The sequence below is a fragment of the Cornus florida genome, unplaced genomic scaffold (assembly GCF_030987335.1).
Source record: "Cornus florida cultivar Cherokee Brave unplaced genomic scaffold, ASM3098733v1 CherokeeBrave_3.0.0_Hap2_Chr09, whole genome shotgun sequence".
NCBI classification, from domain to species: domain Eukaryota; kingdom Viridiplantae; phylum Streptophyta; class Magnoliopsida; order Cornales; family Cornaceae; genus Cornus; species Cornus florida.
Window position 1 is genome coordinate 91,010,509 of NW_026775579.1, and position 16,940 is coordinate 91,027,448.

The following is a 16,940-nucleotide window of genomic DNA, read 5'->3' on the forward strand; positions in this document are numbered from 1 at the left end:
AAACAACACGAAGAGTGTTTGTATTGACATGGAAGAGAAATAAAAGTGTATGGGAAATGTACCCAACTCTTAGGTAAAAGGCCCATTATATTCTGTCAAAGTACATATTGTGAATAGAAGAAGAACAGCAGCAGCATTAATAATTTTAGGTTTATAAATCCCACAAAATCCGTTCACGGGTTCAATTCTCTTGGACACATTCCCATATATCACAGGACTCACTGTAGTCTCATTTTCTCTACATCATCATTACTCTGTACCCTCCAATTTAATCAACCAACTCCTTCCATCACTTTTAATAGTAACATCCTATAAATGAACTACAACCTCAAACTCTTACTTTCCCACTGTTCATATTCATACATTTGGAAGACCTACTGCAAGGACGCCTTTTATTTTCAGAATTACGGATATTCTTGACCTGTCCAATACTGATATTTTTTGAATATTCGTGAATATGTTTGATATTTTTTTAATCAAATTTAATATTCTTGAGAATGCTTGTTTTATGTATTGTGCATTGTACTCTGGTTTAAAAGGTTAAGTACCTCTCTTGAATTTTGATAAAATCAAGGTTAAATAGCAAATAATTCGATTTAATAATTAATTTAAACAACCGACTCCTTCTATCACTTTTAATAGTAACATCCTATAAATGAACTACAATCTCAAACTCACACTTTCCCATTGTTCATATTCATACACAAGGAAACCACACTGCAAGGACGCCTTTTATTTTTAGAATTACGGATATTCGTGACCTGTCCGATATTGATATCTTTTGAATACTCGTGAATGTGTTCGATATTTTTTTTAATGGTATTTCATACTTTTGAGAATGCTTGTTTTATGTATTGTTAAGTAATGATTGAGAATGCTTGTTTTATGTATTGTGCATTTGTGCATGGTTCTATGGTTCAAAAGGTTAAATTCGTGTCTTAAATTTTAATAAAATCGAGGCCAAATAGCAGATAATTCATGTAGTTAATTAAGAAAAGGATGTCATTTTTATATACGATTTAATAATTAATTTTGTAAACTTGGACTGGACTTAATATTTTTAATAAAAGAAATGAAACAATTATATGCTCGATACGAAACTAGGTGTTATGCTAGTTACTTCGAAATTTATTTTCGAAGAAATTACTACTACTGTTTTCTTGGCTAAAGTGTGTGAGCCTAGAAAAAGTTGTAATGATTCATAGCATGTAGTAATAAAGGGTAAGGGCAAAAACGGAAAGTAATAATAATGGGCCCAACATTTTCCGTTACGAATCACTTTCGGGCCGTCATGACTCATTGACATGGACTCGAGAGTGAGCTGGTAACATAACGGCTTCCGTCACCGCTATAAATACGGGCTCTAATCTCCCAGTCTTCCAACACACTTCCACTCTCATCCACACACACACACACACACACACACACACACACTCTCTCTCTCTCTAAATCTAAATCTAAATCTAAATCACTTTCTCTCTCTACTGCGTGTAATTGCAAAGCAAGTTTTAAAATGGTTGCGTGAAGAAGAAGTCTGGTATCTCTGTGTTTCCTTGATAGATTACATTGCATTTACACCATACACAGTGTCTTTGTTTGTCGGAGTCTTGAGAATGGGAAAGAAAGGTCAGAACTATGAAGAGAAAGAGAGAGTTGATGCCGTACTTGAGCTACTCAGAAAACAAGCCCCTCTCACTCTCAAACAGGTATATATTTGTATATATATGTATGTGTATGCATCACAGTACTGTTTATTTGTGTTTCTGTATGTACTGTATACATTTGAGTTGTTCAGATCTAGATTTTGTTACTGTATTCTTGCTTTTGGTTGTTGAGATTCTAGTAATCTACAGGATATTTGAGATATATATATATATATATATATATATATAATGTTATATACATACGTACATTACGTGTGATTCTTCTTTGCAGGAGAAGTTCTGCAACTATGGTTGTGTTGAACGGTTTCTCAAAGCAAAAGGCAATAGTGTGAAGAAGGCCACAAAGCAACTTCGTGCTTGTCTATCTTGGAGAGAGAGTATCGACACTGGTAAGATCACAATCTACTTCTTCTACTTTTCTCATAAATTCATATTTTGAATCTGTTGTGGATTTTTAATTTTGGATCCAAAAAAAAAAAAAAATTATTTGTTTAGTTTTCTTTTTCGCTTTTCACTGGAATCTTTTGCTTTTGTTTTATTCTTGGAAATTTTTTGTTTTTGAATTTGCCGTCAAAGAATCGTAATGATTAAAGTTAAATTCTTCTAAAAAGAAGAAAAGCTGATGCCTCTCATTTTCATGTGTCTTGAGTACAGAGCATTTGACTGCTGATGAGTTCTCCGCCGAGCTCGCCGAAGGCCTAGCTTATGTTGCCGGTCACGACGAAGAATCCAGACCGGTAATGGTAATTTTCTCTCACTTTCTCCCTACTTTCTCTGGGGAAAAGCAAAGGAAAACTTATGACTCCAGTGTTTAATTTGTATATTTCTCACAGATTTTTCGAATCAAGCAAGACTACCAGAAGTTCCATTCGCAGAAACTGTGAGTCATCTCTGAAAAATCAAGTTCGATAGACAGTATGAGTGTGTGTATATATATATATATAATTTTGATTACTGATAATATTTTTTTAAAATTTTTTTAGGTTTAATCGTTTGCTGGTGTTTACACTGGAGGTTGCAATTCAAAGCATGCCCAGAAACATTGAGCAATTTGTGATTCTCTTTGATGCAAGTATGTTGCTGATTCTCCAATAATGACTGCATTGTCCTTTGTGTACACGTTGTAAAGTAAAATTTGAATTTATAGTGGTATATTAGTCATTTCGACTCCTCACCCCCACAACTGGTTGGGCAGTAGTAATAAATGCACATTCCATCTGTATTCTGGTGGGGTCCGCCGACATGGTCTGAAATCCCCCAACACGCTTGATATTTCTCGCTTTAATTTCCAAAGTTCGCACTCCTAACGACTTAATTAATGTGTAATCACCTAAAGTAACACAAAATAAATAAAGTGTGATAGTGAAAATCACCTAAAGTAACACATAATAAATAAAGTGTGATAGTGATTTGGCATGTGTATATATACGTGATTGCGCATGTATATGTGTATACATATGTTGCAAAGCCGGCAAGGTTCTGACTGTTTATCAGCAACGTGTGGTGGACCTCGTGGTTGAGGTTGTAAAAATGGTCGGCTTGTACCGCTGCAGGGCTATAACCAGTCATTATCCGAGTTCCGTAACCTAAAGAAAATTCTTTTCTTTTTTTCCTACTGCCAATATTCCTATAATTATAATTCTAATTTGAATTATTTGTCATTGTTATACTACTAACAATACTAAAATTGATCAATTGCGCACAAATGTATTGGTCATGCTCTCTCAAGTACTAGAGAGGGAGGGGGTTTGAGTACGACTGTAATTTATGTGTGTGAGTTTTTATTTAGAAAAAAAAAAAAAAAAAAAAAAGAAAAAAAGTTGAATATGAGTATGGATTAAGACTTGTATGGTTCCCATGTTCATGTGGGTGGAACCTCTCATAAGATTCTCTCTCTTGTCCTTGTTAAAAAGGTCTGGCAAAACAGACCTAGTGATATTCAAGTTTTATTGTATGGATTAATAATGGGGTGTTTGACTATATTAATGAATGGCGCGAAATTGCAGGCTTTTTCAGATCAGCATCAGCTTTCATGAACATATTGCTGGCCACACTGAAAATCACAGCAGAGTACTACCCAGGCCGCCTACACAAGGCTTTTATCATAGACCCTCCCTCTCTCTTTTCTTATCTTTGGAAGGTAGACTGCACTGTACATTCATTTCAATTTATTTTGTCCAATTTTGCCCGTTTTAGTACTTTTCCTTTGTCAACTATCGTTTCTGGTATCGTTTCTATAGTTTAACCCCGCAATTTCCGGTGATTGATCTGGTGGGCACATGTCCTTTTTAGTCATCAAAAGAATTGGTGCCCACATGCCTAGATTAGATCACAAACAACCGTTAAAGTAATCCTTTATTAAACTGAGTCAATTTAATTGACCTTGTACCCAATTTTTTTTGTTTCCATTCATATAAAATCCAATTGTGTTTTACATTAATATTTTTAAAGCATAATAGGAGGCCAGCACATTTTACCGCTACTTTTGGTTTGAATATAACACATTTTTTTCTTTGTTTTTCTTATGAAAACTTGAAAGTGACTCCTATTTTTGAATGCAAGAAGATAACTAGGGATTAAAAATTTTAGTTAATTTTAATAAATTCGTGAAAATCTCTATGTAGTTGAGAATTTAGTGAGACAAAAATTCTTCATTTTTCCTTCCTCCCATAAACGAAATTATAAATTTTTTCAAAAAAAAAAAAAAACTAAATTGACATGTAGAAATAAGTTTTTACGTTCTTATTTTTTCATTACAGCTGAATAAAGAAAATTACATAAACACTATCATATAATTTAATGTGATTTATTATATACTACAGGGAGTTCGGCCATTTGTGGAGCTATCACCGGTGACTACGGTGGTATCATCGTTGGATTTCGAAGAGTCATTGGAGTTCAACGACTTCACATCCTATCCACGAGCCTCATCCCTCCGATTCGACCCCTCGTCAGTACCATCAACGGCCAAGATTGGGTCGTGCTCATCCTCTCGTTTCTCATTCACCGTCTCGCATCACTTTGACTCACTCAAGCCCTGGTACCTCACCTTGACTGACACGTCAGGATCCAAAGTAGGCCCCACTAGCATCGCCCAATCTAATATGGGCCCCGCCCTCGTCTCCCCTCTCAATGCCCGTTCCTTCTCCTTCGCATCACCCGTGGCCAGGACGCCACGTGGCAACCTCAACGGCAGCCTGCGAAAAGGTTTCTTCCCATCAACCCCACTCCCGGAGAAAACCCAAAAGATGGACTTCACAAACATCAACCCTCCGAGGACTCCAAGACCCTCATTCCTCCGATCTCCGGCGGTGTTCTTCAAGAGGGAGTGCCACGTCAGCAGCGCCGACAAATCCAGGGACTCGTTCGTCCCGTTTCTGAAATTCTACAGATGGCCGTACGATGAGATGACCTACAGGTCAAAGATGCGACCCCCGCTCGGTGGCCTCATCTCCATCGTCTCTCCCCATCTCATGAGGCGCCGCCACATGTCAATCTCTCAACGGTTTTGATCATCCAGCAGTACATAATATTACCTATATTGACCATAGTGTGACACTGCTACTAATAATCGACCTTTTAATTTCTCAAACCCAATGCCTTCTTTATATTAGTGTCATTATCTTTTTTTTTTTCAAAGTCAATTAATATGGTGCGTTAAATGAAGAAAGAAAAAAAAAATGAAAAAAAAGAAGAGACAACGTGCTAAGTGGGATGTGAATTAGTGTGCGAGATGTTTGATTTTGAGCACTGGAATAGCAATGCATGGGAACAAGATAGCGTGGTCGAGACGGTGAACATGGCATTGGAAATCATATACCAAATCATCAAAAAGCTATGTATCTGTTTGAATCAAATATTAACTTATATTGTAATTTTTAATTCATGTGAAAATTTGAGTTTGGGGTAGGTTGGTAGATTATTAGACCTACTTGGTTGGACTTTGTTACCTTACTATATATAATATATATATATATAATATAATAATAATAATAATAATAATAATAATAAAAAAATAGACCAAAGTTTGAAAAACTTCAATTTTGTAAGCTTGTTTTTGTATTTGTTGGTCGGTCCATTTTCTTTCAGTATGTGGTGTTTTCAACGATGCCAGGGCAAGTATATGTGTCGTGTATTGTTGTTTGAGAAAGTCAAAATGGAGATTCTCCAAGCTTAGGAAGTGAGAGTGTGTACGTGTGGGAGAGGCTTGGAAATTTAAACATCGCACATAGATATATGTACAACTACAGTTATTATATATGTAAAAACATAAACTATACAGCTAGTCATATATTAATATATATATTATATGATAATATTTGTTTGGTAGCCATGTGTCGTCAAGGGATCAAGGCTTGTTCTGGTGTTTAGGGCTGACGTTGACATGAACTTTGTTTGGAAGCAATTGTTTGATTCAATTCTTTCTGATATTGGTTTGTTTCCTAGTTTATGATTTGAGTTTCAAAGTGGACAAAAGACAGTGTTGGTACTATTATTGATTAAGATTTGGAGTACGTGTTTTGTTGGTTGTGGGTTTAAAGGGTCTATTTCAAATATTCTTTTCCGAGATGTTGAGAGGATCGAACATAGAGACTGGGGAAGTGATAGATTTAGTGGTGGTTTGTAATGCTTACACTTCTGAACTTATGGATTTGAGTGGTACTGGAAGATTCCTTTACAATTAGGACCCGTCCAAGAGGAACTTAAGACCAGTAGGGTACCCTTTGGACAATTCATGATCAGAAATGTAGGGTACCCTTACCCTTTTCTTACAATTGCTGAAATCCATCATATCAATGCTGTGTAATTTCTGATTTAAAACTGCTGAGTTCTGCCATTCAGGCCGAATTCTTAGACCGAATCCATCCAGGCTTTTAATGACCAGCTTGACACATAATAGGCCAAAGTATTCGACCTTCAAAGCATTTCCCTATACGATTATAATGTTCACTCATCGCCAAGACTAATATGGCTTAGTTATATTTCTTCTACTCCGAAAGTGGATGGTAGAAGATTCAAATCTTTCCGCTCATGGAGTTAACATGTTCAATATAGTACTATATTTTCCTATTAGTTGTTCATTTTTGGTTTTATAACTTTTTAAAGGAACATGTAATTAATGCATTGTCCCCTTTTAAAATTAACAAATTGTCATTTTTAATTTAAATATATAATTATAAAGTGTAAAATTTTTTAAAAAGATAAATAATGATGAAAATATAAAGAAAAGATATTTGACTTTTCAAAGAGGATAACTTATTTGGGATATGTAAAAGAAAAAAAATAGACTATTAATAAGAGCCGGAGGGAGTATTGTTTATTGTACCAGTTGCATGGATGTGGATAAAGTCAAAAGTTTCATTGATGGGCCTCGAGAAAAACTAGTGGATTCTGTATTTTGTTCCCTCCAGATGATGGTCCAAAAAAAATTCTTGATATATTTAGCTAATGATCCAATTAGAGGAAATCAGAATTGATTGATATATTTATCGAAACAAACGAAATTGGAGTCGAATACATAAATTTTTTTACTAGATTCCCTTTTCCATATTTTATTATTGCAATTTCCCGAGTGGTCGGAGGATGTAAAACATCTGGAACATTTCGTTTCGGAGCTCGGAGCAAAAGAGTTGTTTCTTGACAGTGGTATATGTTGTATATATAAATCCTAAATGTGAAAATATGTGGAATAGTGCAGGTTAAAAATTTTGGGGACAAAACCAAGATTGATGGGCCATAAATGGATTGAGAATATGGGCCTAAATGGTTAAGCAAAGCAACTAAGATAGTATGGAGTCACCAGATACACACAAGTTCTTATTTAAATTTTAAGGCTGTCACTTCTTTTGTATACAAGGGTTAAATGGCATATTATCATCTTCTTCCAACCCCACCACAGAGCCACCATCATTATTCTTTCCTTAATCATAGTTAAAGCGGAGCTAAAATTTAATGTTAGGGGGCATTATGTAATACTTTACAAATTAGATACTTTTATTCAATCTCTTTCCTTCTTAATTTTTACCATCTTTCTTGTAATTTCAATCATCACAGCTACCATCTTCACCACTATAATTATAACACAACTACCATATTCATTCTCCAACATATGAGAATTAAAAAACAAAAAATACATAAATTTGAAAATATATATAAATTAAAAATATTATTTTTTCTACATATAAAAATAAATACGTGATTTTATGTTGTCTAAAGGTCTTCGTGATGTTATATTGTAATTATAAAATTAATGGGAGGGTAAAGTAAAGTTTTTGATTGTTAAAAAAAAAAAAAAAGAAGCAAAATTTGAACAGGTTCCATACTATTTGAGTCTCGTGATTATGTTTCCCGTGTGTAGTTTTATTGTGGGGAAAACAAAAGAAATGGGATGAAGAAGGGCTCTTATTAAATGTATATTCAGATACAAAATACATTGTTGCCTGCCTATACTCTATATATTTGTTTCTTCTCACTCATTTCCTTCCTTTTCACTGGTCTAGAAAATGGTAGATGCCGTAAAAATCGATTCATGTGTCGATATCAAAACTATAAAAAATCGTCTTGAATTAGCAACGAATTTGACCCGTGTTATAGAATAAATTGACTATTAAAGTTAACATTATTAACTATATAGAATAAATTGACTATTAAAGTTAACATTATTAACTATATAGAATAAATTGACTATTAAAGTTAACATTATTAACTATGGTTAAGTCTGATAAAGTAATAAAGTGTAACTGACTAATTGAGTTTTTGTCTGTTAAAAAGTCCGTTATTTTGGACCGCATGAGAGTCTTCCGATAAATATATATAAATTAGTTATTTTGGACCGCATGAGAGTCTTCCGATAAATATATATAAATTAGTGAGCCAGCCTAGGCAAGGGGGGCTTTTTAGGAAAAAAGTAATTTCAAGGGGCGCTACGTAATAACATATATATTATATGTTATATATATATAAATTTTAATGGGCCAACATGGCCCAGACACTAAGCTGGCTCCATCCTTGGAGTCAGCCACATGAATTTCACATAATATATTTAACTTTTTTAAAGTTATTTTTAATAATTTCATCCCATGTTATTTTTGATTGACCAGCTGTCTCTTATCTTCTATTATAACTATTTTTCCTCGTTTAACTGGTACATCTTTTAATCTTTGAATATATCCAAATCATATAAATCTACTTTATCTAATTTTTCACCCGGGTGAGACACCTCATTTTCCTCCCAACTGACCCAATAAAAAAAATGGTAAAGTGCATTAAACTCCCCTGAACTTTCTTCTCTTTCTCAAAAAACCCCCCCTAAACTTTAAGAAATACACTTAACCCCCTAAACTATTTAGTTTGTTGCAAAATTTGGATCTACGTTAGTTGGCCGGCTAAGAATTAACAGTAAGAGGAGACACATGACCCATGTGGCTTGGTTAAAATATAAAATATCATATATACCCTTATAACAGTTAAAGACTATATATATATATATATATATCCCATTCGTACCAGAGAATCCCTAAATTCGAAGCTCTAACTTTCAGCCTCAGCAATTCCTCTTGTTCAGCATCGATTTTCAGCAATTCCCACTCAAATTTTCATATCCAGGTGACTCTCTCTCTCTTTATCCACTGGTGGTAGCCATGTCCATCCGGCCATCACCGCCCCTCCTCTGTCTCTCCACCTCCTCACTAGTATTTCTTGGCGCCAACAAGAAATTGGAAGAGATCGATGAGGGAAAAGTGTAGAGTAATACCATCAGAATATCAAAATGGGTTCCAATTTAAAACAGGTTATAAATTGGGGTTGATCGGATTTGGTGCGTGATGAGTCTCTCTCCATTGACGGTGATGTTGGTAATGGACGTTGTCTTTCTCCATTGACAACATCATACGCTGAGAACGAACCTATAAATTGCAAGCAAGGAATCGGTCTTGAGTTCGGCGAAAGAACAATGATCTTAGGGTTGATTTGAATCAAGATGTGAATTTGTTATAAAAGATGATGATAATTGAAGGAACAGAATTACAGACACATATGGTGGATTTTTTTTAAAAAAAATTCCCTGATCATATGGTGAAGTTACTTTTACAGGAAATGGGTTTTCAAACCCTAGGCTTCAACGGTCGTTGCCACATCTTTCGCGTCGGATTGGAGTTCTTTGGATCGATCTTGTCAACAAAAGCAAATCTCCGTTGAATGATTTTCCACCTCTTCGAAGTTCTTGTCGTCGCTTGAGTTGGAGGACAACGAGAGAGAAAAAAAAAAGAGAGAGGTGGGTTGGAGATAGGGCGGGTATGGTGGCGGCCATGGCAGTGGAAGTGGTTATGAGAGAAGAATATTCTTTGTGGGGGAGAGAGAGTAGTGGTGGCGATAACCATGGATAGATCGTGGATGTGGTAGCCATGGACGGGACGGTGAAGGTCGTTGGAGAGATATGAGGGATGTATATGTATATATATATTTGTATATCTAATTCACATTCAATGGCCATAATTTTGTCAAATACAATTGAGAACCAAGAACTGAGAGCAACGAAAACAGATTGTTGATTGCGATGGAATATGTTTGGCGCCATCAAATGTTGCTGGGTGATGTTATTGATAAGGTTAGGTGTCGCATCTTTATTGGTTCTCATATTATATAGCCATCAATAGCAAAATAGAACTAAAACAACGCTCTTCAAAGTAAGGGCTAAACGGTCATTTCCTTTTTCCGTTAACGGCTGCAGACGGATTGTCTTTGTGTGCAACACAATCATACTTTAAGGGGGTTTTACTTACTTCAGGAGGGTTTATTGCAATTGGGTCATACTTCAGGGGGGTTTAGTGCACTTTATCCTAAAAAAAATTGACTATTAAACACAAGTTAAAAGTTAATTACACCAAAGCCAGAAACCTTCCTCAACTTTCAACTCAACTCGATAGGATAAAACAAAATACAACCAAAACCAGAAAAAGTATACTAATTGCTGGTGATAGTATCAACATACTCCTTTTAAGAAGCTGCAATCAAAATGTTCATGTTCAGCAGCAAAGGCGAAATATAAAACATAAAGAGTTATTTCTCATAACTAGATCACAGCTGTCGTTGCTTTCTCACCATTATATAGGCAACACCATTAATTCATGATACAATTTTTTTCTTAATTATTATTATTATTATTTTTCTGCAAACATTCTACAAATTCAATCACTATGAATGTAAGGTTCCACCACCAAATAAACCTAAATCCTGTAAATTGCACAATTTCTAATCCACTGCAGCCAGAATCCTATTAGCATGACATGCCAAAGCTACCCTGCAATACCAAAGGCATAAATTGTGCAAAAAAAGCTCTGAGCATACACACTAGGCTCATTCTTCCCTCCTGAACATTGATCTAAATAGAATCCATTTCATCTGAACTATATTATAGAGAAGAAACAGTGTCAAACTGCCGATGAAAAACATCATACAAACATCCTTCGTATTATTTATTTGGTAACTTATTTGTCTATCAAACACAGCCTTAAAGTACAACATTAGAGTAGTACAACTAGAATACAACATTAACAAACTTAGCACCTAAAGATACCAAACAAGAACTGTATTTTACAAAAAAGATGAACATTCAGTATTCCAACACAGAACTATCATTTTTGCATAAAACACACGGGGGGCTGGCTATTTACCTCACTTCTGAATATTCTTCTGCACTGTAATCAAGTCTAAAGTAGATCCATAAGTTCGGAGAAGAGCTTCAGCACACCAACCGTGGCCATCATCAACCGTTGGCATCCTAACTTCCATAGAAGGAGTCACCGGATGTTGTGTCCCAGGCATTATGACACCAGCCAGAACTCTTAGCACATTTGAAGCATCGATGTCCATGCACATGCTAATTGCTGGAACCCCTTTAGGAGCTGAAGGAATCCCTCTGATCTTAAAATAGCCGAGGAGGTGGTTCTTTTCCACCGACTCTTCATCACCTTCATACACAACAATTAGCGCTTCAGCTTGGTTGTCTTGAACGGTTGTGAAGGTCAGCTCTTTCCGTGCAGGCATTGTTGTGTTTCGATGTATGATGGGCACAAAGTTGTTTCCATCCGCTCGAATCCCTATGCTCAGAGGAGTAGCTTGAATGGTTAACAAGTCCAAATTCCCAAAAGGATCACTGATTCCAGAAGCTACTGCTCCTTCCAGTGCTGCCCCACAAACTGCAGCCTCCAATGGATCCATCCCCTTATAAATTTCTCTTTTACATATACCCATAACAAGATTCCTAATTTTTGGAATATTTGAACAGCCACCTACAGTTATGACATCGTTCACATCCTCCGCTTCCACCTTAGCATCGTGCAAGCACTGGACTATGAGAGACTCGCATTTCTCAAACACTTTCCAGTTTACTTCTTCAAATTCCTCCCGATTAACAAGCTTGGATATTTTCAACCCGTTTTTCAAGTCAACATCAACTTGAACACTGGTTTGAAAGGAAAGCTTGTGAATTGCATCCTGGGTTGCGACTCGAAGCAGGCCCATCGACTTGATCTCATTTATTCCATGGCTTGAGAAAAGACTGTCCATATTTGGCAAGAGATACTGCATCATATTCTGAAGCATGTCTTCTCCTCCAATGGAACTTCCTGATAAGGCTTTAATCTGTGAAACTCCTCCTGCTGTGGCAGTTAATGCCACATCACAATATCCCGCACCCATATTGAAGATAAGAGCAATCTTTTCACTTTCACTGCCCATATTCTCATGAAAGGTCCGTTGCTGCTGCTGCTGTGCATATAACAGAGCTACTGCTGTAGGTTCAGGCATCAATCTTAGGACATGAAGGCCAGCCATGGCACTGGCTCGCTCAATCCGGGTTAGTTGGAACCGGCTAAATGAAACTGGAATAGTGTAAACAACGTTTCTTACAGGGCGCTTTAGTTGGATTTCTGCCATAGCTCTTAACTCAACCAGAAATATTGCAAGAACTTCTTCAGGGGTGGTGGATCTCCACACATTATTTACCAAGGCTGCAATATATGGCCGGACACCAATATCCAGAGTTTGTACCAAAAAAGGAAGGCCTTTGCTTGCATGAACAACTGGGTCAGTGTCAACTCTACCGATCAGACGTTTCATATTGAAGATTGCAGCTCCAGATAACATTTCATATTCATGAGACAGTTGATTGCTTACTCCACCTGAAGGAATTTCGTCTTTGAAGGTGACATACGACCGCATTATCTTCTGGTTCCTAGTGTTTCTAAGGAGCTCCACCTGGGAGCCGTTCCATACTGCAACGCTACATTGAGAAGTGCCAATGTCTATCCCAATTGCAATTTCTGGAAAAGCAGAGGAAGATTTCTCCTCCCCAGTGGTTTCACTATCAGATGCCACAGTGTATGCTGGTTCAGTCATTTCCTGCAATTTGAACAGTTATCTCATAAGAAAAAGATACCCAACACGTCCAAAATTAAAGTTCAAAGAGAGAAACTATAAATATGTCCAATTCATTAGGAACCAGTACAATAAGGGTAAAGGACATATTTGAAAGCACATATTCTAATATTCATTAGTTACAAAAAATTCTCATTTCTTCAGAAGTCTTCACGGTTTCTTGTCTTGAATAACTTTGTACCACTGAACAATAAAGAACTAATTATACAAACATAAAGTTGCTGGGGATTAAAGTAGGGTTGTTCAATTCACACCATTCCAGGAACTTATTAGTTCAATTCTCTAATTTCAAAAACTCTGGAAACAGAAAATTCAGATAACTTAACAGAGTGTTATTTGGAATCGAGTATTTTTAACTCTATTTTTATACAAAAGCTTTCAGAAAACTATCAACAAAACCAGCTCTAAAATCATTCTTCTTTCTCTGAGATGAGAAAAAAATTCTCATAAAACTTAAGGAAACAGGCTTTTTTTAACTCTATTTTTATACAACAGCTTTCAGAAAACTATCAACAAAACCAGCTCTTAAATCGTTCTTTGTTCTCTGAGAGGAGAAAACAATTCTCAGAAAACTTAAGGAAACAGGCTTCAATAGATCTACTGAACTTCTAGTTATATTCACAAACCAGTAATAAAATAATAATAAACCACAAAGTACTAGCTACAACAGAGTATATATGGCAATGGCATTCTTAGCTGGGAATCATTTACCTATGACTTCATTTAAACAATAGCAAAACCATGAGAAAACAATATCACAGTGATGCAAACCTGGCCAGGAGTTGACACTAATGGGGACAAAGACAAGGCCCTCTCTTAACCATAACTACTCCTGAGTTCTGATATTATATAATAAAATTTTCTTGTATTATGATTGAGGATGTCATATCCATGATCAATAGAATTGACTATTAAAGAAATAATCCAAAAATAAATAAATAAACCTCAAATCCTTAAAGTCTGAACAGATCATTTAATTACCATCATTGAGAGTCATACAAAGTAGTACAGCTCATTAATTTCAGATAGTTTAAATGTATCTCCAAACAAAGGATTAAGCAAGAAAGATGAAAATGATTCCAAAGATGAGAACGAATCTACTGCCAGGAATAGTAGCATGCAACAAAACATACCGACTCTGGACGCAAAACCCATGGCTATCTTGTTCAACAAGTAAAATAATTCATTTGACCTATAAAATAAAATCATGTCAACATTATGTCCTTTATTGAGCACATACTCCGTGCAATGCCTACCTTGAAATGCTTCAATAAACGAAAAAAAAGACATGCATATGGAGCTAACAGCAGAAAAAATAAACTCTCATCCATGCTCCAAATAGGAAGTACATGAGACCCAGTAATTGAAAAGCAGGTAATATGGTTGAGAGGGTGCAAGCCTGTCGGAAGATAGCATGAAGGTGCTTGAGTCAAAGATTGTATTGTTATTGTTTTATGCCCCAAAAGTTGTGGCATAAATGCCAAGGCTAGAAGAGGCTTGTCATTTACTTCTCTTGTTCTTACTATTATTCTTTAGATATTGGGGAACAGAAAACATTAAATCAGAACAAGTTTCTGGAAGCTAGAAACTAGCAATACCTAACATTAAAGCTCGTTCGATTCACACCGTCTGATGTAAAACAGAGCTCTACGAATATAAAGGTTGGTTGCAGCTATGTTACTTTCACACTAAGCAGCATCCTTATGGTATTTATTAAGTAAAACACCTTCTATGGATTGTTTCTTATTTCTTCTTACCATTCTTCTAAGTTCTGTAGTGTTCCAATTAAGGATCACGGGGTATTACCTTAAAGAACTACAAAAGCAAAACCACATATATTTGAAAAGGGAAAGAGCTGATAGACAACTGCAGATCCTTAGTGAGGATTGGTTCTTGAGCCTAACACAATTATTCAATTAAATCCAATAATGTACAACCTTCTAACAGAATAACATTTCCAAACTCTAATGTGTTCTTACAGTCAAGAATTTATAGAAGTATGTTCCATACAGATATTAAAACAAACATCGGCAAGATATAAATGTTCCTTGTCAATAAATTCACATTAAAATATCAAGAATCCACTGAAGTATGTTTCATACAGGTATTAAAACAAACACCTACAAGATATATATGTTCCTTGTCAATAAATTCACATTAGAATGTAAGACCTATGTGCTACATATCTGGGCTGATACGGGAACAGAATAAATGGTGAAATTAAGTCCAGAATTCTTCAAAATATGTGCTAGTGTTATTAATGCATTATACAGTAAATTACCCTATTTACCAAGAAACCATCAACAAAGCCTCTTTTTTATTGATAAGGACCATCCTATTAGTATATAAATTCAGAAGAATGCATTTATCACTATAAGACGAGTTTGAGCTCTTACGGCAATTGGATGAATCAAGGCATTTGAAATGAAGGTATTTAGATTTTAAATAATATTGACAATCAGAGTTAACTCGGGAGGCTAAAGGGAGTGCTATGGTGCGAAAGACACATATTTTTTAAAGATCATTCTGCAACTAGAATCTTGTTAGAATTGGATTGCAAATAAGATCTCTCACATTATCATTTGAAATCCACACATATAAAATCTCAAATTAATCTATACATCCGGTTGAAATCTGAACTTAGTTTTTAAATTTTAATCTAACCTATGCTTCCTAAATAATTGAACCCAAAACCATTCATTATAAATTAACCCAAATTGGACCTCAACAAAAGCTATTTAACAGACTAATAAACAATATGATTAAAACCGAAAAAAAAAAAAAAACCAATATTTCACAAGATTAACAATAATAATCCATCAAACCACACGAACCCACCTCTAGACATGGAAAATTAGATTAACATAGTAAAAACTATAATGTAATAAAGAAAGATAACAATTTCAAAGTGAAAAATGTTAATAAAGAAAAAGAAAAAGAGAAAGAAGCTAATAATTGTTGAAAAGACATTCTCATACTAAATAAATAAGCGAGAAATGATATACCCAATTTAGCGACGATGATTAAATAAATGGGTATCAATTAAGATGACAAGAAAGGTTAAGAGAACACTAATCGTATGATAGACAAGTTATATGATCAATCGGTAAAGGAATTATTCAATTTAGAGGCACACAATTACACAAATGAAGAAAAGACAGAGAGAGAGAGAGAGAGAGAGAGAGAGAGAGAGAGCGAAAACAACACATTGAAAGAAGAAAAATGTAGAGAGGGAAAGAAAACTTACTGTTGAGAGAGTAATAGGAGAGAGAGGCGAGCTATAAGCAGATAAGAAACTGCGAGATTTCCTCTTCGGTGCTGAGAAATTAAAATGCAAGGTGCTGGCGAAGTGGCGCTCACTTTCTAGAGCTTCCTAGAGAGAGAAAGAGAGAGGGAGAGAAATACAAATGTGTAATATATATATGTATGTTATAAGCTGAATCATATTCATATCATCTACGAGATTCTAGAGTGCACCGGCGATTGATGACAGGCGCTGTGGTGTGGGCCCGCCTTTGGTCCAAATCTGAAATTTCACAATTACTTGCTAGGAAAACAAAATTTAAAATATTTTTCTGATCAAAATAAAGAAAATAATATTTTAAAAATAGTTTTTAGAACCAATTCTTTTAACAAATGAAAGAAGCAATGAAAAAAAAAACTTACATGAAATTGAAATTGGTCTTAGTAAATGTACTGAATAATTATATTTTAATTAATTTGTATGATTGGCTTATAATATACGTGGAACGTGATAGTAATTTTTATTTATATATATATATTTTAACACCAAACAGAGGAACTAAAAATAAAAAAGAAGGAAATACATAATTGGAAAGA

The 16,940-nt window shown here is 35.2% G+C and overlaps 2 protein-coding genes across 2 annotated transcripts; one reads left to right on the forward strand and one right to left on the reverse strand.

The window, feature by feature from the left end:
- Positions 1-1,411: 1,411 nt before the first annotated feature.
- On the forward strand, positions 1,412-5,674 carry LOC132275124 (uncharacterized). The gene is made up of 7 exons (XM_059776527.1): positions 1,412-1,706; positions 1,936-2,053; positions 2,319-2,407; positions 2,498-2,544; positions 2,648-2,736; positions 3,671-3,804; positions 4,487-5,674. Exons 1-7 carry the CDS (start codon positions 1,614-1,616, stop codon positions 5,174-5,176), a joined length of 1,260 nt encoding a protein of 419 aa, XP_059632510.1. The 5' UTR covers positions 1,412-1,613; the 3' UTR covers positions 5,177-5,674.
- Positions 5,675-11,106: 5,432 nt separating this feature from the next.
- Positions 11,107-16,497, reverse strand: LOC132275125 (heat shock 70 kDa protein 8). The gene is made up of 2 exons (XM_059776528.1): positions 16,348-16,497; positions 11,107-13,064 (listed from the first exon to the last, which is right to left on the reverse strand). The coding sequence occupies exon 2, from the start codon at positions 13,059-13,061 to the stop codon at positions 11,337-11,339; it is 1,725 nt and encodes a 574-aa protein (XP_059632511.1). The 5' UTR covers positions 13,062-13,064; positions 16,348-16,497; the 3' UTR covers positions 11,107-11,336.
- Positions 16,498-16,940: the final 443 nt, after the last annotated feature.

Bases quoted from the DNA above. Each gene is read 5' to 3' on its own strand.
- LOC132275125 (XM_059776528.1), bottom strand. From the start codon at position 13,061: ATGACTGAACCAGCATACACTGTGGCATCTGATAGTGAAACCACTGGG.
- LOC132275124 (XM_059776527.1), top strand. From the start codon at position 1,614: ATGGGAAAGAAAGGTCAGAACTATGAAGAGAAAGAGAGAGTTGATGCC. The intron at 2,737-3,670 runs GTATGTTGCTGA...GCGAAATTGCAG, and splicing joins TGTGATTCTCTTTGATGCAA to GCTTTTTCAGATCAGCATCA. The intron at 3,805-4,486 runs GTAGACTGCACT...TATATACTACAG, and splicing joins TCTTTTCTTATCTTTGGAAG to GGAGTTCGGCCATTTGTGGA.